The sequence below is a fragment of the Mustela nivalis genome, assembly GCF_964662115.1.
Source record: "Mustela nivalis genome assembly, chromosome: 17".
Taxonomy (NCBI): domain Eukaryota; kingdom Metazoa; phylum Chordata; class Mammalia; order Carnivora; family Mustelidae; genus Mustela; species Mustela nivalis.
The window spans coordinates 10,937,485-10,959,313 of record NC_139036.1 but is presented as its reverse complement, the minus strand read 5'-3'; the positions used below and the strand labels follow the sequence as shown (position 1 = coordinate 10,959,313).

The 21,829-nt window shown below is 39.8% G+C and overlaps 1 protein-coding gene across 50 annotated transcripts in view; it reads right to left on the bottom strand.

Annotated features, from left to right (window-relative positions):
• The window catches only part of NCOR1 (nuclear receptor corepressor 1), a 154,052-nt gene that overhangs the window by 27,687 nt on the left and 104,536 nt on the right, over positions 1 to 21,829 (bottom strand). For 25 of the 50 annotated variants that reach the window (XM_082705704.1, XM_082705663.1, XM_082705668.1 and 22 more), the window contains 10 exons: positions 19,749 to 19,944; positions 13,784 to 13,957; positions 12,882 to 13,042; positions 8,111 to 8,231; positions 7,912 to 8,013; positions 7,483 to 7,583; positions 4,863 to 5,031; positions 2,719 to 2,859; positions 1,392 to 1,475; positions 452 to 708 (listed from right to left, as the gene is read on the bottom strand). In XM_082705704.1, the coding sequence (XP_082561830.1) occupies positions 452 to 708; positions 1,392 to 1,475; positions 2,719 to 2,859; positions 4,863 to 5,031; positions 7,483 to 7,583; positions 7,912 to 8,013; positions 8,111 to 8,231; positions 12,882 to 13,042; positions 13,784 to 13,957; positions 19,749 to 19,944 (1,506 nt within the window). The remainder of the gene's footprint in view (positions 1 to 451; positions 709 to 1,391; positions 1,476 to 2,718; positions 2,860 to 4,862; positions 5,032 to 7,482; positions 7,584 to 7,911; positions 8,014 to 8,110; positions 8,232 to 12,881; positions 13,043 to 13,783; positions 13,958 to 19,748; positions 19,945 to 21,829) is intronic. The other 25 variants (XM_082705683.1, XM_082705669.1, XM_082705675.1 and 22 more) reach the window with 1 other exon arrangement.

Here is a 21,829-nt window from a genome sequence, read left to right as displayed (position 1 = left end):
TCTCAGCCACACGCTCACAAATCCAGAGCTGCGCACTTTCTCACAATACACATTCCACAATACGGACGCAAGAAAACGAGTCATGAATCATACATACAACCTTCACATTCACTTCCAAAAGCTCTGACATCATAAGAACTACTTATAATTATTAAGTCATGCTTTTTCTTTTTTTTTTTTTTAAAGATTTTATTTTATTTATTTGACAGAGAACACAAGTAGCAGAGAGGCAGGCAGAGAGAGAGAGAGAGAGAGAAGCAGGCTCTGCACTGAGCAGAGAGCCCGATGCGGGGCTCGATCCCAGGGTCCTGGGATCATGACCTGGGCCGAAGGCAGAGGCTTCAACCCGCTGAGCCACCCAGGCGCCCCAAGTCATGCTTTTTCTAAAATGGTCCATGAATATCACAGTCTGAGGGGGAACGGCTGATGAAAAGCAGTCTGACACAGTTACCTGGGAGATGGAACCCTCGATTATTGGCCTTGTGCTCTGGACCACTTCTGGAGTTTTTCGGCTTTCCTGAGTTAAAATATCTTGCCGTGGAATCTCATGAATGGAACGCCCCATTTCTTTGATGGTGGTAATGCCGTCATATGGTTTTCCTTTGGTAATGGCACCTTCGAATGCTCGTATGGGAGGACTCTCCCTTTTAATCTGTTTGGGATATTTAAGACCGTCTTCGAAGCTGTCCGTTGTCGCTCTTGGTGTGCCTTCAAGAAAGAATTCAAGAAACATGCTTATTAAAATAATGCCAATGGTTGCATAACAATGTGACTGAGCTATACACTGGGAAAATTGTTAAAAGAGGGGCGCCTGGGTGGCTCAGTGGGTTAAGACTCTGCCTTCCACTCAGGTCATGATCTCAAGGTCCTGGGATCGAGCCCTGCATTGGGCTCTCTGCTCAGCAGGAAGTCTGCCTCCCCCACTCTCTCTGCCTACTTGTGATCTCTTTCTCTGTGTCAAATAAATAAAAAAAATCTTTTAAAAAAATTTGTTAAAACATTAAATGCAGATACATGTTTTTCTTCTATTTAAAAAAATTAATACCTTGTCATCTTGTAGTTTTTAATTATTTTCTGCTTACAACACATCCTTAAATAAATATTCATAAGTCATCATTTTTTTTGGGTGGTTCAAGATTTGATACACTGTTCACCACAATCAGAGAATGGTTCTTACATAATGAAGATAGTCTCTATATTCAAAGGATTAGGCAACCATCATCTTCAAATTATACAGCTCAGAAACAGAAGAGTTAAAATCAAGATTTAAGTATCTAATATTTCAAAAGGGAAAATACTTGAAAAGCAGGTTTCATACACTGCAAATTAATGTCAAACTACTCTACAATGAGGCAGTCATGAAAAAAAGCCAAAACAAGCAAAAAGTTTACCCTGCATTATGGAACCAGACAGCACAGTCCTTTCTTTGAGGTCGGAATGAGGGCTACCCCTGGGTAATGCTCGGCATATCAGCCCTTTCAAGACAAGAAAGCAATTCAAATATTAAACACAATGTCAATGTCAATTCAATGTACTTTATACTGACCTTAGAGTACGTACTTTTTGATAAAAGCTCTACGGAGAAAGAAATATCATCTTAAATTTGTGAACTATTCAGAAGGATATCATGGAAAAAATAAAAGTTGGAAGTACCCAATATGACATAATTGTTCCTTTTTAAACATTTTCCTGAAGAGAAAATAGCCACAGAAGACATCTATTATAAATCAATAAGGAAAAACACTTTCAAAACTACATCTAAAATCCAATGCTTCTTTCTCAAGGTAATAGGACACACAGAGGGGTTGAGAATCACTGTCTGGCTCTGAAACTGACCTCTGAGAAAGGGAAAACACAAAGGATGGGTACCTCAAAAACAGGTAAAATACGTAAATGAAAATATGCAAGTCATACGCGATTACCCTAAGGTAAAGGTAAGGGGAAGTGGGATTTTTTTTTTTTTTTTTTTTTTACTGGAGAAAATCCAGCTCTTAGAAAATTACACAGGACTTCTGAGATTGAAGAACCCTTATCTTGTGTTTAGTATTTCACTTAGATTGACATTAAACAGTTGAAGCAGGTTAAGACTTAAAGAAAGTGAGTCATTAACAAAATAAAACTACAGATATGATGTAGTGATTGCTTATCGCGTGGACAGCACAAGTTGGGACACCTGTCTCGAGTCCTCATATCATAACTATGGTCCCTGCATTTACACTCGCCCAGTGAACTTCACCAGCAAACAGTGCGGCCAGAGTTCAAATACAGGTCTTTGTTCTGTTACACCGCTTTAGCTGCCTCACAACAAAAGCAAAGTTCTCAGACTGACTTTTACATTTTTCAACTCACTTAACCCTAGCAGAATAGTCTACAAATTACATGAGCATTCTACTAGTTACCTATGATATGACCAATAATGTTTAATTTTTACTTCCTGCCACTGTCATGTACTTGCTTTATAGGCAGATACGAATATAAATTTAAACATATTAATAAGCTCATATTACTACAGTGTTTTAACATATTTCATCATATTACATATTATTAATATAATGATATATTGATACAGGTTTCATTTATATAGTAATATGAATACAAATTTATAATAGTAATATGAATATAAATTTCGTAACAGAGATTGAATACAACCTAACCCAACCAAGCAAATTTGCTGTACAAAATTAAATGTATCTAAATAAAGCACTGGAAACACTTTACCCTCCAATGGGGCTGACACAGGAGACTCCCTCATTGACAACCCTTGCTTTATATTTCCTTCCACTGATTCATAGCTTCTTTTTAAACTGATTTCGTGAGCTGTTCTTGGACTCCTTGTGCCTTCTCGGGCATTCTTAATATCTGCAGAACATAGAAATAAGAATTACTCAGACAAAACCCAAAGCCTCCTCTACAATAAATCAGTTATCTTAGTTTCATAGTCTTATCTTATAAAAAACAATATAAAAGCCAGCCAACCTACAACATAGTACTGTATAGACGGTATTTATGGAGTTTTTTTCATTAATTAAAATGTAACTGAGTGCCAGGCATAAGTAAGCTAGGCTTGCAGATAAGGTTAACAAATTAAGTCCCTTCCTTCATGAAACTTACCAGTCACGATGGATACCAATAAAGTACTAGGAAACTGATGTACAGCATAGTACTATGAAAAGAGAGGTACGATGTGCTATGAGAACGCTAGAAAGGGAACCTAACAATTAAAAGGCCCCGATAAGGCTGCTACAAGAAGTAATGTGTAAACGGAGAACCGAGATGCTTAAGTCAGAGGTAAGAGAGGAAGAGGGAGTACAGGCACACAGACGCCAAGGTGAGACAAAGTGTGGGACATTGAAAGGACTTGGGCTCAGTGCCTGGTCAGCGAGGAGAGTGGCGCTGAAGGCAGACTGCACGGGAAGGCAGTGCCGGGGGCCGAGGGAAAAGTGGGAAGGGAACACTTGGGGAGAGGAGCAGGGAGCAGATCACGGAGGGGGATCGAGCCAAGGTAAGGGGCTTACACTGATCTTAAAGCAATGAAGAGTCAAGCAGGAAGTGACAAGAGACAGTTCTGAATACGGGTTATGACCAAAGGTGGGGAGACCAGGGGGAGCTGCCCAGTTATCCAGATGAAGGATGACGGGGGCAGTGGGGAGTATAGAGAAATGGATGGATGGCAGAGAACTCAGAAAAGAGAACAGGAACAGCTTAGTGACTGACTGGATGTGGAAAGAGAACAAAGTGTCGAGGATGACATCTACATTTCTGGCTTCTGCAATGTATGTTACTTTCTTCCTCCAGAAGCAAGATGTAAATCAGCATATGCCAGAAATGTTAAAACAAGAAAGGAGGAAGGAAATAAGAAGTTACCATGTGTTTTGCATCAGGCACTCTGTGCTCACATACCTTACATCTTTGTATTCAAAGAGAAAGATAAACCATGACTAATGACTCCGCAGATCACAAAAACAGTTGCAAACAGGAACTCATATCCAGTCCCTCACTTGGCTTTTTTTTTTTTTTAAACCATAACTGAGTCATTCTTGTAACATCAGTGAGAAAATATAACCTAAGAATACATCTAAAGAAAATGCTCACACACAGACATTAAAATAATTTAAATTAAGAATTTAAATTCGGCATGCCTGGGTGGCTCAGTCGTTAAGCGTCTGCCTTCGGCTCAGGGCATGATCCCAGGGTCCTGGGATTGAGCCCCACATTGGGCTCCCTGCTTCGCCCTCTCCCAGTCCCCCTCTCCCCCTCCCCCTGCTTGTGTTCCCTCTCTTGCTGTGTCTCTGCCAAATAAATAAATAAATAGAATCTTTAAAAAAAAAAAAAAAGAATTTACATTCAATACTCTTTCCAGGACTATTAGATTATTATCTACTTCCTAATTCTTGGGGAGGCCTGGGTGGGTCAGTGGTTAAGCATCTGCCTTTGGCTCAGGTCATGATCCCAGGGTCCTGGGATTGAGCTCTGCATCGGGCTCAGAGGGGAGCCTGCTTCTCTTCCTGCCTCTGCCTCTCCCAGACTTGTGCTTGCTCTCTTGCGCGCCCTCTCTCTCACAAATAATAAATAAAATCTTAAAAATAAAGAAAAAAAAAAGAAAAGTGATTCTATTGGAGTTAAAGATTCTTTTCTTAGGCTAAATCCACTGGCCATGGTTGATATTAGCTATCACTCACAGAACCATGTACTACAGGCTCTGCACTGTTTATCATTTTCACTGACCATCTCAGTTAAATTTTCACAAAAACTTCCACAAGAAGGGAGAATGAACTCCCCCCAAACAAGTATGTGGGGAGCCAGAGCCCATGTTTCCAATCCCTAATACAGTACTGGGTTCCGAGTACAGACATCAAACTTACTGTCGTAGGATAAGATGTGTCCACTTTTGCCTTCATAAATAACATGACCTTTTGATGCGGCCTCCTCTCTGCCTTTCTCAGGACTGCTCTCCTCAATGGGCATTCTAGAAATGGATCCCTTCACCAACGCCTCAGTTGGTATGCCGGCCTGTGACAGTGCTGGGGTACCCTGCCATAAATCAAACACAAACATTCAGGTTTAGAGACACGAGATGCTCAGAAAACTTAACCTACCACACTGAGAGTCGGATCCACCCATCTTCAAAGAAGAAAGGACAAAGACACAAGAGAACCCAGACATTAAGTTTCTATAAACATAAAGAAATACTGTAACTTTGTCCTTGAGCCCTGCCCCACAAAACTTAAAATGTGGACAGGTATAGGAGTCAAACGAACTTTCTTCCCCACTTTGAAGTCAAGCCTCTTAGCTCTCAGGGGAAAAAAAAAAAAAAAAAGAAAAGAAAAGAAAAGAAAAAAAAATCTTGTCTTAAAAGGCCGAGAAATCATTTAAGTGTAATATGTTTTTTCAAAACGTCTAATGAAAATAAGACAATAAATTAAGTTTTAAATTTAGAATACCGCAACCTCCTCTCACATGGTGATAAGAGGAAAAAAGAACTTGCAGTTCCCAAACTGTCTACTGGGTTTGACCTCTGGTCACCAGTGGGGGAGGGGGAGGGGGAAGTATGAACGACAAAACTCAAGATGACCCCATCCTGTGCTATGGATTCAGTTTAGATCACATGGTCAGAATGTTCGCCACCACTGATCAGTCCTCTTCTGAGTCACCTACAGGCACAGTTCTCTCTGACCCCTCCGTTAAGCAGTAAACCCTTCCTTCCGCAGAAATCATTCATGGAACCTACTGGGTAAGGACTTTGTACAAGTGAGCTGCTTGGGTTGGGATGGGAGTGGTGGGCCCAGACACAGCCCATTCACATCTGGCATCTCCAAAACCCTCGTGAGGACAATCTGAAACCACACACTCAGTGCAGGAAGAATGACAAGAACAGAACATTTTACTTGTCCAGCCATTCAGTGGGCTCGGCAGTAAATATCCGGAAATCCTTAACACCCCCTGCAGAAGGGCTCACTTGGTGTGTGGATGGACTGGGCTGGAAATGAACAGAGAGAAGCCTAGCCTCCCTTCATCCACTTCATTCTGTCTTCCTGCCCACAGCCTGGTTACTAGAGTGAAAACGAATGAGAAAAGGGAATACACGTAAGGCATTTTTTCCCCTTCTGCCTCTAATATTAAAGTGTTTGCTCATTTTGAAAACTAGTTTCAGGATGTATACTTTGGTGAAATGTAGAAGGAGAGATGTGCAGAGTTCACATGTAACTCTCTAGGTCACTAGGCCATACACTCCCGTAAACCAGGTGTTGTTAAAACAGAGACCCTGATTCATAGGTTGGAAGTGGGAACTAAAATTTCTGCATTAACCTAACAAGCTCCCAAGCAATGCTGATCCCTGGGATACAGACGACACTTGACCAGCAAGGCCCCAGGGCACAGTTCTCAGATGGGCCCACAGCAGACCCACTAGAGGGTGGGAAACACAGCCTGCTGGGCCTGCCCCCCCACAGATGAGACTCAGGAAGTCTGGGCTGGGGCCTGACCATTTACAGGCCTAATGGTGCTGGCCCGGGAGCCACAACTTTAGCCACTGGCCTAGGGAACAAGGTTCAACATGCAAAATCCACAGGATTCTGTTTACAATGATTTCCCAAAAGAGAATTTTCTTTACCAGATCTACAGTAATAAGGAAGCTAAGGACTGTTACACTTCCAACTGAAATCAACATCAAACGGAGGACAAGAAGGAACTTTTCTTAATCAAAACTGGCAATTTATTGAGCTTGAAACTGGAAGAAGAGATCTGACTTTCGGTGCTTCTATCAATGCCACCCGTATCTTCGAGTTTAGCATGAGACCCTAGCCAGGTGGCTTACATGCTGGGACTGCAGACCTTCTTTTTCTCAAGAGGCAAAAGCGAGCAATAATTTTTAATGATTTTTTTTTCCCATTTCTATTTGAGCTGCACACATGGTAAAAGCTTTTGCGGGGTATGGGGGGAGGGTGTGGGGGGGGGATGGGGGGAGGGTGTGTGCATGTGTGTGTGCGCGCACGTGCACGCCTGGATGGCTCAGTCGTTAAGCATCTGCTTTGGCTCAGGTCATGATCTTGGGGTCCTGGGATGGAGCCCGGCATCAGGTCCCCTGCTTAGCAGGGAGCCTGCTTCTCCCTCTCCCACTCCCCCTGCTTGTGTTCCCTGTCATGCTCTGTCAAATAAATAAATAAAATCTTAAAAAAAAAAAAAAAAAAAAAAAGCCTTGCCAGGAAGACAGAGCTGCATCAATGTTTTCTTCTGCCAATTTGCAAAACACTGACCTTTTCAAATGACCCACAGAACAGATAATACAGCTGGTGGTCAAAATGATCACATTAATGTCCTTCTGCAGACAATTTACGGATCTGGGTTTATTACCACTGAGACCCAATTCTGCAATCCAGACAAGGAGCAACTTAACCACAGAGCCATACTGCTGGAACCGCTGGAGCTCTTGAGACCTGACATCATCAGCTACTGTCCAGTGCATCAGGAATGATCACAACTAACCTGAGTGATGGAGCCCCGCAGGGACGGGATGCCTTCCATGGAAATTTTGCTGGTTGGCGTTCCCCGAGTTATACTTCCTTCTTGAATGGCTCCCGTGGTACCTGAATGAAAGTAAAATGATGAGTAAGTTACAGCTTCTACCACCACAAACAAACAAAACTCACCCCCAACTTGAAGAGGGGTAAGAGAAGGAAACAGCAGTATAAGAAGAATATCTGTTTTACTGAAAGGCACTTTCAAAATATTACAATTATTAAAAAGGATTGCTAAAACATGGAATTTCAAAATCCTGAATTATTTTTATACAGAAGGAAAAATTTAGAATGTAAAGGCTCTAATTTAAAAACACAACATTAAAACGTATTAATGACTTTTAATACATTTATTGGGAACAAAAGTTTAATATTTCTGCCAAACAGCGTAGTTTACCTCTGACCACTCCTTCGTGTTGTGCCCTGACCAAGAGACCTTCAGGCTGCGAGTTTTGGCTTCGGGGAGAAAATTCTTCCTGCTTGATGTAGGGCACAGTAGCTATGGACCAAAGCGAGAGAAAAAGAAGAGATCAAGTGTTGAGTTACCGCCCGTGATGCCACAAGTGCAGGAACCTTTTGAGTATTTACTCACTGACCTGATTTGGCAGATTCTTGCTGCCGCGGCAGTCCAAGAGAGATAGAGCCCACTGAGGGCTTAGCTGCTTCTGGAGTGTAGGAAGTCTGATTATGAGATGTCAAATAAGTGCCAGGTGTTCCCTAAAAATAATTTTAGAAGACTAAAATAACATTGTCTTTTCACAAGGTCAACAATAAACATATGTTCATGTGTCTGCTTATAAGAATTTACACCCCATTGCCCAAAATTAAGGACAAGTATTGGAAAAGCAAGAAAATCCTAATAGATTGATTAAAAATATTTTTAAAGGGAGCAAGAGGTCTTCTGAAATAGCCATAAATTTCACATAATTAATATTAGGTAACAAATTACATAAACAAAGCACTTAACAGTATACTCAAAATGTAAGCTACTATTATTAACAATATTTATTCTTCAAAAAACTGCTATAGGACAGTGACAGTAAAAACAGGAGAATAGGGACTTCTGAAAACTTTCCTCCATAAAAGCAACCAGAAAACCAGCAAAAATGATAAAAATCAACCTTTCAATTTGGAAATTAACTGAAGGCTTATGGAAATCTGCGTGTGTTTGTTTAAGAAGACTAACAAAATCTACGTAAGATGAGTGAGTTTTGTGGCATCTGAACTTGTTCTATCTCCTCTCCCATATGCTCCCACCAAGCTCACTGGTAGCCCTGAAAATCAACAGTCCTCGATTATGCTGAAAACCATCAGCCTGGCAGCCACCAGAGGGGAAAGAAGAGGGTTTGGAGCTCCTTAAAAGCATCAATCCCAGATAACGGTCATTATTTGACTTGTCTGATGGTTCCCTGGAAGACCCATTTGCAAGGCTGTCCTTTTCGGACCTGTGGGGAAGAAGGTGCATGCTTGTCAAAAACAATCAGCGTCAAATGATTTAACTTTGTCACTGCCTGAGGCAACACTCAGGCAACAACAGGGTAAGCAAAAACCTTTAAAAGGAAAAGCTAAAAAATGAGATGTTCAAAGGAGGTTTGAGCATGTTCCTAGCAATCGAAGGCCACATGAATATGCGAGGCTGTACAGATGCCTAGGAGAGACAAGAGAAGGCCTGAAGTTCTCAACTCTGGTGGGCCGTAAAGCTCTGTGAAAGTAGGAAGTGAAGACTAAGGCAGAGTTGCCAGCAGCCTGGCTGAAGGCTGAAGGTGTGCCCCAACACACACAAAGAGCCACTCGGCAAAGACTGGGACATGTAAGCATTCCAGCCACAAAGTCTGTCAAGCCTTAGCCGGCCAGCAGGTAGAGACAGCAACGACCGCACATGTCACAGAACACAGACTTCACAGTTAGTTCTTTAGAAAGCAAGCATCAACAAAACAAAACCAACAACAGCAGACCCTCCCAAGAGAGGAGAATCTGATTGCCTCAGCTGCCACCTTATGCAGAATGTCCAGTTTTTAGCCAAAAATTGTAACAAAGAAGAAAGCATGACCCACACATGGGGGGGAAAATGCACTGAATAAAAATTGTCCCTAGGCTTTAGACTCGCCAGAAAAAGACCATTATATCATTTATCGGTTATCATAAATATGTTCAAACTACAGGGAATCATGTCTAAAGCATTAAATGAAAGTATGAAAATGATGTTTCCCCATACAAAGAATATCAACAAAAAGAAATCATAAAAAAAAGAACCGTGCAGAAATTCTGAAGTTAAAAAGTACAAACACTGGAAGGAAAAAAAAAAAAAAAAAAACTCTCAGCAAAAAAAGAAAATAAGGAAGCCTTTTCAATCTGATGGAAGGCACCTATGAAAAGGCTAGAGTTAAAATACCTACCAGGAAGATACTGAATGCCTCCCTCCTAAAATGGGCAATAAGGGAAAGCATATCCTCTTTACCACTTCTTTTAAAGATTGTACTATGGGGCACCTGGGTGGCTCAGTTGGTTAAACATCTGACTCTTGATTTCAGCTCAGGTCATGATCTCAGAGTTGTGGGATCAAGCCCCACGCTGGGCTGATGGAGCCCCACATCAGCTCCTAGCTCTTTGCTCGGCCGGGAGCCTACTTAAGATTTGCTCTCTCCCTCTTCCTCCTCCCTCCCTGTTCTTTCTCTCAAATAAGTATCTTTATCTCAAATAAATCTTTAAAAAGAAAATAAGCACAGTACTAAAAGTTCTATCTTAGCCAGTTCAATAAAACAAGGAAAAGAAAAGGCACTAGGACTGGAAAGGAAGAGGTAAAACTACCTTGATTTGCAGATGACATGCTCACATAGAAAATCCTAAGAAATCGACTTTCTTTCCAAAAAAACAAAAACAAAACAAGAAGCAAATAAGTAAACGCTGCAGGAGATAAAGTGAAGATTGAAAGAGTCAACTTTTTTTTATATACCTGTAAGAACTGGAAAATGAAATTTTAAAAAATAATATTTATATAAACATAAATACATCTAACAAAACATCTACAGTGAAAACTATGAAATATTGTTGAGATAAAGACCTAAATTAATGGAAATATAAACATGTTCATGGATTACAAAAGACTCAATGTTCTTAAGATCATTTCTAGGGCATCTGGGTGGCTCAGTTGGTTAAGCAACTGCTTTCGGCTCAGGTCATGGTCCCAGATCTCGAGACAGAGTCCCGAATCGGGCTCCCAGCTCCGGAAGCAGGGGGCGCTCCCCCCCCCAACCCCGATCTTCTCCCCTCTCATGGTCTCTCTCAAACAAATAAATAAAATCTTTAAAAGAAAAAAAAGACCTTCCTTTCCAACCCAAAATAATCTATAGATTTAATGCAATCTTTTACCATAATCCCAGCAGAATTTTTGTTAGAAGCTGACATTTATCATTTGTACGGAAACGCCAAAGTCATAGAAGAGCCAAAGTGATCTTAAAAAGTAAAAGCCCTTGGGGCGCCTGGGTGGCTCAGTGGGTTAAAGCCTCTGCCTTCGGCTCAGGTCGTGATCGCAGGGTCCTGGGATCGAGCCCCGCATCGGACTCTCCACTCAGTGGAGAGCCTGCTTCCTCCTCTCTCTCTCTCTCTGCCTGCCTCTCTGCCTACTTGTGATCTCTGTCAAATAAATAAAATAAAATCTTTAATTAAAAAAAAAAAAAGTAAAAGCCCTTACAGGACTCCTACCACATGATTTCAAGACTTACCTTAAAGCTACAATAATCAAAACTGTGGTGCTAACAAAACTATGGGCAAGTAGATCAACTGAACAGAACAGATAGTCGAGAGAGAGACTGAACACAGAGCCAAATCATTTTTGAAGAAGGCACTGAACTGATCAAATGGAGAAAGAAAAGGCTTTTTAACTGGTGTTACTGGAACTGCAAACCCAAAAGGATAAATGAACGCTGATCCTGACCTCAGGCTGCACACAAAACTTAATTTCACGTGACCACCGACCTACACGTAAAAGCCCAAACTATAAACCTTTAAGAAGAAAACACAAGAATATCCCCACAACCATGAAGCAAAGATTTCTTAGAGAATGAGAAAAAATTTACATAAACATTTCATCAAAATTTAAAATTTCTGTTCATCAAAACATACCAGTAACAAAACACACAAGCCACAGAAAAGAGAAAATATTTTAATATATAACTGAGACCTTTCATCCACAATACGTAAAGAACTTCTGTAATCAATAACCAAAAAAAAACAATAAAAACAGATAATGACAGTCAATTTGCCATCAAATGTATAAATGACCAATAAAAGCATACAAAACAGTGCTCAACCTCATTTGCTGCCAGGGAAATGCAAACTAAATGTCACAATGAAATATGACGAAAATAAAAAAGACTGCCAAGAGCAAATGAAGCAACGTGAAGGCTTACGTTTCAGGTGGCAGTGGACCCACTGTGGGAAATTATGAAGTAAAACACACATATTATCGAACAAGTGCTCTCTCCGGGGGTTGATTACACAGGAGAAATAAAAACAAATGTCTATAAGGAGCCAGTACGAGAACGTTTGTGCCTGCTTTGTTCACTACAACCAAAAGCCCGAAACAGCTCTGGCTTCCACTAATGAAAACGCGGGTTAACAAACGGGCAAGTGTTGCCACAGCGCAGCAGTATTCAGCAATAAAAAAGAAGAAAACTACTGATTACACAAAACCTGTATCAATCCCTACAGCCATTACGCTAAGTTCAAGAGGACGGACACGGAAGAGTACACACTGTTTGAGATCATTTATATGAAAGGCAAAACTGATCTGTGCCAACAGGAAGCGAACCAGTGGCTGCTTCAGGCAGAAGGCGCTAAGAGAACCTTCGGAAGTGATGCGATGGTTCATCAGCCGACAGGAGAGTGCTTTCCGCTGGTCGTGCACATCAGTCAAAACTTCTCAACCATTAAGATAAGATCGTATTTAGATATATGTTATGGATGTTGATAGCAATGCACCAGAGGGGAAAAAAGAAAGTTATAATGGCCAAAGTCAGAATGAACTGGGGCTTATCAATCAAGCACAATTTAATATTTAGAGCCTTTCAATAGTCAACACATACTCTAGTACTTGAAAAAACTCCTCTAGGATCTAGGCTAATTGAACCTCAGAGCACAGAAGTGCCTAAGTCAAGCCAGATGGTGTGCCACGGGCACTCAGTTTGGGCACCCAACTCACACAAACTTCCTGTGTGCGGCACGGAAGATGATGACTGCCGTATTTTTTGGTCATCATCTTTTCACACACAGATGGATTTTTATTTCTGACATATTAGTGACAAAAAGGGAGAACTTTCACCAAAGCAATAATCAACAGAAATTTCCTGGGCAGGGAAGGCATTTTACCTGTGAGATGGAGCCTCCCAGGATAAAAGATGGTTTCTCTGAAGCCACTGTGGTTTTGGATGATGGGATGAGAGGCGGAGGTGGCCTGGTGGGTCGAGTTGTGGGAAGGCGAACCGTTTCAGGGAGGTTCGTTATCACTTGATGTGGAGCAGGCTGCAGGACTTTTAAGGGGAGGGGAAAAAAATGATTTAAAATCGTCAGTTTCGTAGTTTGCAACACTCTATCTCAGTCATTCCTGAATTTTTATATCACACATTGAATTTTAAGTTGCAAGATGAGGCTGAGGAGGAACACTTCTATTTTGAATTTCTCTTTCAACTTGAATTAAACCCATATACATATTCAGGTCACACATGGTATTTGTGAGGTTGAAATATTCAACTCCTTGTCAAACCAGAGCTTTCAAGCTGATGTTCATTTCAAACGATCTCTGCTGAGCACAGGCAAGTGACTGTCTTTAATAATCTCTGTCTCACCGTCCCTCGCTGGACCTGCTTTTTAGGGGCAGCTCATGTTACCACTGGGGAGAACGCGCACACACGGCCGACCGCCAGCTGCACGCCTCTCTACATCATGCATACTTAAGAGAGACATTTACTGACTCTGGCTCTCACAGACCGGGATTTCTTGTGTCAGGGAGGGGATCTAAAGATTTTCTCGAAGTATATGGACTCTTGAAAGCCATTCAGTGTCACGGTACACATGTGGGAACAAAATTCCCCGGGGGCCCAGTGAATCTCAACTGAACAGAACAGACGATAGGATGCAGAGAAACAAGAAAATAATTCTGAAACAGGAAGGACGTGTCTGGGAAATGCAGTTCATTCACGAGATCACACCCCCCATGTCTCGCACCTGCAGGAAGATGGCGAGCAGCCACTGCGCAGAGCAACGATATTTACCTGGAGGGACACTAGAGCGGGCTGCACTCATACCAGGCTGCAGAGCGGCTTTACTGGCTTCTCTCGGAGAGAGCCTACATGGTGAGGCTGACCTTGCTGCGGTATTGTGCATCTGTGTTTCCTGCTCTAGGGCACGTCTGACCTCAGCATAAGGCATATAGGCGACTGATTTTCCTATGAAAGTTAAAGTTATCAAAGTAAGGGAAGAACCCCAAATTAAAATAGTAAGTGTGAAAGGACTAAGCCCACACCATCCAGGGGCAGATCTGACTATATACTAATATTAAAATCTAAAATTCCTTGGCAGGAGAGGAGGGAACCCACCCACAGAGAGGTTTAAAAACCCTATACATCTATATCTTCTGTGTACGCACCATCACTATGACCTAATAAAACCCTCAAATATTCAATTATGATTTTTCCCTTTAAAGGACAAAGAACTTCTCTTTCTCTTTCTTAGGAAAACCAGGTGTTTTCACATGTAATAAAGATCACAACAGGTAAACATCAGATTATCCAGCCATTTGGTGAATTCAAGTCTTGCTTGAATCAGTCATAGCTCTGAGATTTTCAACTCTTCAATTTAGCCTGTTGAAACCCACCACTTAATATTCAGAGAAATTAAAATTAAATTTAATTAAAATTAAATTTTTGACACAGATCAAACTAACCCAAAAAACCTACACAAGCTTATAAATTGGGAATTTTACTACCATAATGCTAATAAAAATTACTTCATATAATTTACCTCCACATAAAGCATAAAACAACTTTGAGCATTTAAAGATATCAGATATGCAGTCACATTAAGACTTAAAAATACATATAATTATATATATATATATTCTTTTCCTTTTTAAAATGAAATTGACATTGTAATTTTGAAAAATCAGAAAAGTACAAAGGAAAATGAAAATCATCTGTAACCCAAACCACTTAGATGTGGGCTATTTTAATGTCTCCCAAAACAAATTCCCACTCATTTTATTATTCTTTTGCTTACCTAGTCTTACATTTATTCTTCCAGATAAATCGAAATTTAAAATAATTCTCCAAACAAAATGTCATTGGAATTTTCATTAGACTTGCATTAAATTTATGAATAATAAATAATAATAATAAATAATAAATAATAATAGACCTGATGCTCTATTAATAATGAGCTTTCTGGGGAATCTAGTCTTTTTCATATAGCTCTTATTTACATTTCCTGCTAAAAATTATTTATAGGTACTTTACATTTTCTTGCTAGGAAAGCCATCTTTTTTTTGTTTTTTAATTTTTATTTATTTGACAGACAGAGATCACAAGTAGGCAGAGAGGCAGGCAGAGAGAGAGGAGGAAGCAGGCTCCCTGCTGAGCAGAGAGCCCAATTCGGGGCTCGATCCCAGGATCCTGGGATCATGACCTGAGCCGAAGGCAGAGGCTTTAACCCACTGAGCCACCCAGGCGCCCCTAGGAAAGCCATCTTTTTCAATGCGTGAGTTTACTTGTATAAATGATTATTGCAGAGCTACAGGAAAGAAAGATGTGGATTTCTGTAGACCATTTTTTTCTGAGAAACTTAATGAGCTTTCCTTTTTGTTCTAATCACTTTTCAGTTGATTCTTACAGGCTTTCTAGGCAGATTTCTTATCCTGTGAACGAAGATTTGTTTTCTCCCTTCAAATAGCTACTTCTATCTTTGTTTCTTTTTTTTCTTTACTGCACTACAGTAAGTAGTAGTTGGAACCTGACAGTTTCTCTAGCATTTCACTATTAAGTGGAAGATGGCATAAAGAGTTCTCCAGGGGCGCCTGGGTGGCTCAGTGGGTTATAGCCTCTGCCTTCGGCTCGGGTCACGGTCGCAGGGTCCTGGGATTGAGCCCACATCGGGCTCTCTGCTCAGCGGGGAGCCTGCTTCCTCCTCTCTCTCTGCCTACCTCTGATCTCTATCTGTCAAATAAATAAATAAAATCTTTAAAAAAAAAAAAAAAGAGTTCTCCAGCTTACTGAGGTATTTTTAAAAACCAGAAACCAAAAAATAAAATAAAAAATTAAAAATTAAAAAAATAAAAACCAGAAACAATTCTAGTAATACTAGCTAACACTGTACTCTGTGCAGAGCACTGTGAATTACATTAATTATCTCACTGAGCCCTCATGACCAATGAGATTATTAATACCATATCACAGATGAGGAAACTGACACTTAAAAGTATCACACTGTCTTGCCACAAAGGTCTGCTATCAGAGTCTAAGTCTGACTCTGTTCTCAAAACCACATGGCAAAATAAAACAAAACAAAAAAGTAAATAGAAAAAAAATTTTTTAAACCCCACATGGCAATGTCTCCCTGAAGCACTGAGTGTTGAATTTCAGATGCTTCTGGGGTATCCATCAAGATGATGGTACTCCACGGGGTTCCTGGTTGGCCTCAGTGGGTTAAGCGTCTACCTTTGGCTCAGGTTATGATCTCAGGGTCCTGTGATGGAGCCCCACATTGGGCTCTCTCTGCTCAGCAGGGAATCTGCTCCCCACCCACCCCTGCTCTCTCTGCCTGGCTCTCTGCATGCTTGTGATCTCTGTCAAATAAATAAATAAAATCTTTAGCAAAAAAGAAGAAAAGATGATGGTACTCTTCCCTTCTTAGACATAGTAATATAATGAATTAGATTAAGTGTTCCAATGCTGTGCAGATTTACAAAAGAAACCAATTAAAAAAAAGAAAATCATGTCTTCCTTTCTAGATAATTTAACATGGTAAAATTATTACTATAAATTCTGTGTGACTGTTTTACCATTTCCAGTAAGTTTCTAATAATGTGGAAACTGTCTTATCAAGGTAGTATTAAAGAAAAAGCAGAAAAAAAAAAGAAAAGAAAAAAATTTAGATGGTTCTAAATACAGGTATTTAAACCATCATGTACTCAGGCTGAAGAAAATAAACAGATTAAATTTAGTTGCAGAGAAGGATTAACTCCTAATTGGACTGAACTGATTCTGTTAAACCTGAACTGGAAGTTCAATTCTAACTCTCCCTACGTGTGTACATTTGAGTTCCCTCACTCCAGGGAGAAGGCTTCACACTGAAGTAAGGGTTACCTTGTGTTAATGCTCCTGGAAAGTGAAAACAACTGTTCTCTCAGGTTTTTCCTAGGTGTCTCTACAGATGGAAAGGCTTATGCAACTTAGAAAGGGTACACCTAGAGTAACTGCGCCACTCGCTAGCATTACGATGCAATCAAACAGATGCTGCCTGTTACTCTCTAAACAAGACCATTAAGGGAAAAGTCAAAACCATGTCCTAATTCAAGTGAACTATGCCAGTCTGGCGATGGTTTACAGGTAAATAAACATTCTCACTGTATTTAACATTCTATAAACTGTTCTATGATGTTTTACTGGAAACATTTGTATCAAACATTATGCATATAAGTAATATAAGTGGAAGTATATACTTATACAAGGGAGATGTGTTAAGTATAAGGGAAATAATCCTTTCCACTGAACTATGGATAGCTACAAATTCAGGAGAGTCTTCAGGCACTCAGTTAAATAACTATACAAACATACTACATGAGCTAAAACAAAACTTAACCTTGAGATAAAATGTAAACCACCCCAGTTTCTATAGTCACCTTGAATCAAACTGATGTCATATAAATAAACATCTCAATATGACTTAAACGAAAAATATAATTACAGTATGGTTTTAAGACCACTGCATTTGATTAAAAATTAGGATACCACTCTGATCTAAACCACATGGATTAATGTGACTGACCACAGAGAAATGCAGTTCATTGTTTAGAGTCTCAGAATTTGGGATCTAGCCTGATTTAGTCTCTCCAGCTTCCAAATACAACCCAACTCATAAAGTAGATTAAGAAAAGATACTGAGGTCTTACAATAACCATATGATACGCATATTATAGAATGATCCAGATATTATTAACTAAATAATGTTCAGCTTTAGCATGACTCTGGCAAATACCATTTGAATGTCACTTTTTTCTAGGTTTTAGTTCTTCTCTCAACACTTACTCTAAATCATTTATGTAAGGAATGCATCAATAGACTTTTAAATTACTCTATAATTTATCATTCTCATCATGACAGATTTTCTCATAATTGGACTGCTCAAAAGACAAACACTTCTGCTAAGTCCATTTATACTCCATTTAATTTATTCCTTCAACATGTAATTACTGAGTACACACTGCGTCAATTACCGAGTTAGCAACTGAGAATTCTCCCTGTGCAATATACTAAAAGCTCCCAAACCATCAGTGTTTTTACCTTCATTCAGGAAATATTCATTTGGCACCTATGATACACCCAGCCTTGCTGGGTATTACTACTCTGGTTCACATTTTTACTAGCGTAAGATTTATACTTAAAACACCAGCAATTTTATATTTAAAACTCTAACATAAGAGGTTCAGGGTGCCATATAACTAGTAACTCATTACTGGTGAAACGGGGGTGGGCGGGGTGTCGCATTGAGAAGGTGGTGGTGGTCAAGATCCGTTAAGTAACACAGTTCTGATTTTATATTAAATAGCCCTTGAAATGCATGACATTCTACAGCTAATTGTTCTTACTTATCTGTGTAAGGCACTGCAAAGAGTCTTTTGAATCATTACCAAAAAACCTAAAGCATAGTAACGAAGACCTTAATAGTCTTATATTCTAAGCATATTGTAGCATAAGTCAACTATCAACCAGAACACGTGTTCCATTTCTTTTTTTTAATTATTTATTTATTTATTATTTATTTTTAATTTTTTATTTTTTATAAACATATATTTTTATCCCCAGGGGTACAGGTCTGTGAATCACCAGGTTTACACACTTCACAGCACTCACCAAAGCACATACCCTCCCCAATGTCCATAATCCCACCCCCTTCTCCCAAACCCCCTCCCCCCAGCAACCCTCAGTTTGTTTTGTGAGATGAAGAGTCACTTATGGTTTGTCTACATGTTCCATTTCTTAACCATGCCAGAAGAATGTATTACAATTGAGAAATCATCCCCCACCCACAACCTTTTTAAAGAAACTGAGCTTATCATGCACAACTAAAAAGAAAATGCATATGGGTGCCTGGCTGGCTCAGCGGGTGGAGCATGGGAGTCTTGACCTCAGGGATTTGGATTCAAGGCCTATGTTGGGTGTAGAGATTACTTAAAAACAAAAAAAGCTTAAAAAAAAAAAAAAGCATGCACAACTCGAATCTGTCACCTGAAATAACAATAGTGACATAACAATGATAACTGTACCTTTGTGGTATCTATTATACTACGTATGCACTGTACACTATTATTATAAATTGCATATGTATTACATATAATATTACGTAAAGAATAATGCTGAGCCATGTGTTACAAAACAACACTGAATGCTAATTCTTTCTTATGGGTCGTAATCTCAGTAAGATGGAAATAGAGAGACAGATAAACAGATCTGTAACTTACACTTTACAGATGAGAGAACTAAAAGTCCGAAAGTTTCGGGACTTGTCCTTGGGCACACAAGTGGTGAAGGCTGGGGTGAGGGGTGAGTCAGGGTACAACCGGCACAACACACAAAGTTGTCTCCCATCATATCAATGAGAATGAGTATTACCCTGTGGTTACATGTAATTTACTGGGACGACAGAATAACAATTCTCCCTTACTCTGAAAACTCAGGCGAATGGAGCACAAAGCATGGCTTTTACAGTCTTTCAGCAGAGAGATAAAAATACCAGAAAACTTGTATCAACAAAAACCATTACAATGTTGCTGCTGCCTATGAGTAGTCAATAATACTAACATTCCTCGGAAGTTTAACGGAGGTCAGGTTAAAGGAGTTCCGTGCTGGGGACAAGAAGAATTAATCAACAGACATGCAGATAAACTACAAAGCACAAAGGACACTACTCAGGAGTATAGTTTTGTTTCCCTTCAGAGAAATGCTTTGAGGGGATAGTTCTACCCACCTTCCCACTCTCTGTTTGGACTCTTGGCGGCGCCACAGGGACTGGTGGAACTCCTGCATTCCAGATCTATCTGCTCTTGCCTCTGCCGCTGTTCTTCCAGGAGGGCGGATTCGTGCATTGCTTTAATGTGTCGCTGGTAGAGGGCATAGCCACTCACTGGGGTTCCAATCGGTATATTACATGGGGTACAGGAAACCTACAGGAAGAAAAAAAATCTAAATACGCCAATGACCGACATAACATTGAGACCCTCTGTTGCGAATAATGCTTATTTCTGTAACATACTGGTTGATGGGATTTTTGCCATTTTTGGGTCAAACTAATCTTCAAGTATGAAATACTTCAAGTGCTGAATATTTACTTTCAGAATACAATATAAATCACGTAAGTTGTGATAAGAGAGATCTAAATCAGGAATTAAAACACTGCAGTCTGCTTTTAACTTCTGATGGTTTAACCCCTGGTGGCTCAGCCCTGACACCTAGCCCTCCCCTCTAGGTTCTCTTAAGTATGCACACCACTTCTGCGCACTGAAATGCCATCTATATGTTAATGGCTCATCAATTTCTATTTGTAAGACTTTTACTCCAAGTCCCATACTCACAGCACAGCCACCTAACACCTCCACGCAGGTATCTCAAAGCACCTCTAAACTAGCATTTAACGGAACTGTTCATTTCCTACATTCAATGCTTCTTCAGTTACCTCCGTCTTAGAAAACGGAACCTTAACAGCTGAGACCAGAAACCCGGCAGACAACCTTGACTGATTCGCCTCACCTCCCACAACCAACTCACTAACACAAACAGGACGGGTGCTGAATGTTACCTCTTTGGACAGGCCATCCCTAACCGTCCCTCCCCTTTCTCCTCCTTAAGGCAGCCCTGTTTCTTTCTTTCAGGGAACACAGACAGCGCTTACAATAGCACAATTCACAATAATATGGCTGTTTTGTTTATTTTCTGTCTCTCTCATTTCAGGAAGGAAAGAACCCAACCTGTTTGGTTCAATACTAAATAAACAGCCTCTAACACAGTCCATTACTTCACGAATACAAAAAATTCTGGGGAAGAGTACAGATCTGAGTTTTTTAGAACCTATTATCTAAATAAAGACTTCCACAGTGTTTTTGACACTATAAGTAGAATTTTTCACTGAGCCCAAAACATACACAGAATTTTCTTGCCTTTGTGCTTTGGCTTGTATGTAAACATGGCTCTTCCTCCTTTTGCTATAAAGCCAAATGAACTGCTTTGGTCCAACCAAAATATTATTTCTTATGCGGAGTCTTCTTTAGCTGTCTCATTAAGAAGGAAGCTCTCCTTCCTCTGAAATGACCATACTACATTTTTAAACTTAACAGAGCATCACATTTTTATAATCCACTTTAAGTTTATTATATTTTTCTATGTCTCACTATCAAGAGCAATCTCTATGTTTTTTGAAGTTAGAGATTACAATATATTAAATATTCCATACAGCATTAACAATGTTGTCTTGAACTGGGCGGACACTTAATAAAAGTCCATCTGAGTAAATCAATGAATGAACAAGTGTTTAATGATTTTTTTTTTGGAGTCTATCATAAGCACACACTTAACTTTCCTCAATTATCATGTCAGACAGAACAAATTTTTATCCTCTCTAGTGAAGCAAGAGCGAAAACATTCCTATGTAAAGGAGCAACACACTAGTTTGGAATTCAGTGTCAAAAGAGAGTCAAACTTGTAGAGATTACTGATGTAAAATGTAAATAAAACTAAATTTGGAATTGTATACTGAAGTTAGCTAATTCTAATTCTCTAGAATTAGAATTCATTCTAAAGGTTCAAAATCTAGTTATATATTAATTCTGCTACTGTCTTATAGGAAAACAAACGAAACAAAAACAAAGCTTACAGATATTTATGGCTAAAGGATTATATACTTCTTTGGTGGTTTTTTTTTCCCCCCCTGAAATGGAAATCACCATTTCAGTCAACCATCACAATGAATCCATTTGAAAAAACAAACAGCCAAATGGCTGAATGGCTAAACAAAATGTGGCATATACTTACAATGGGATATTAGTCCTCTGAAAG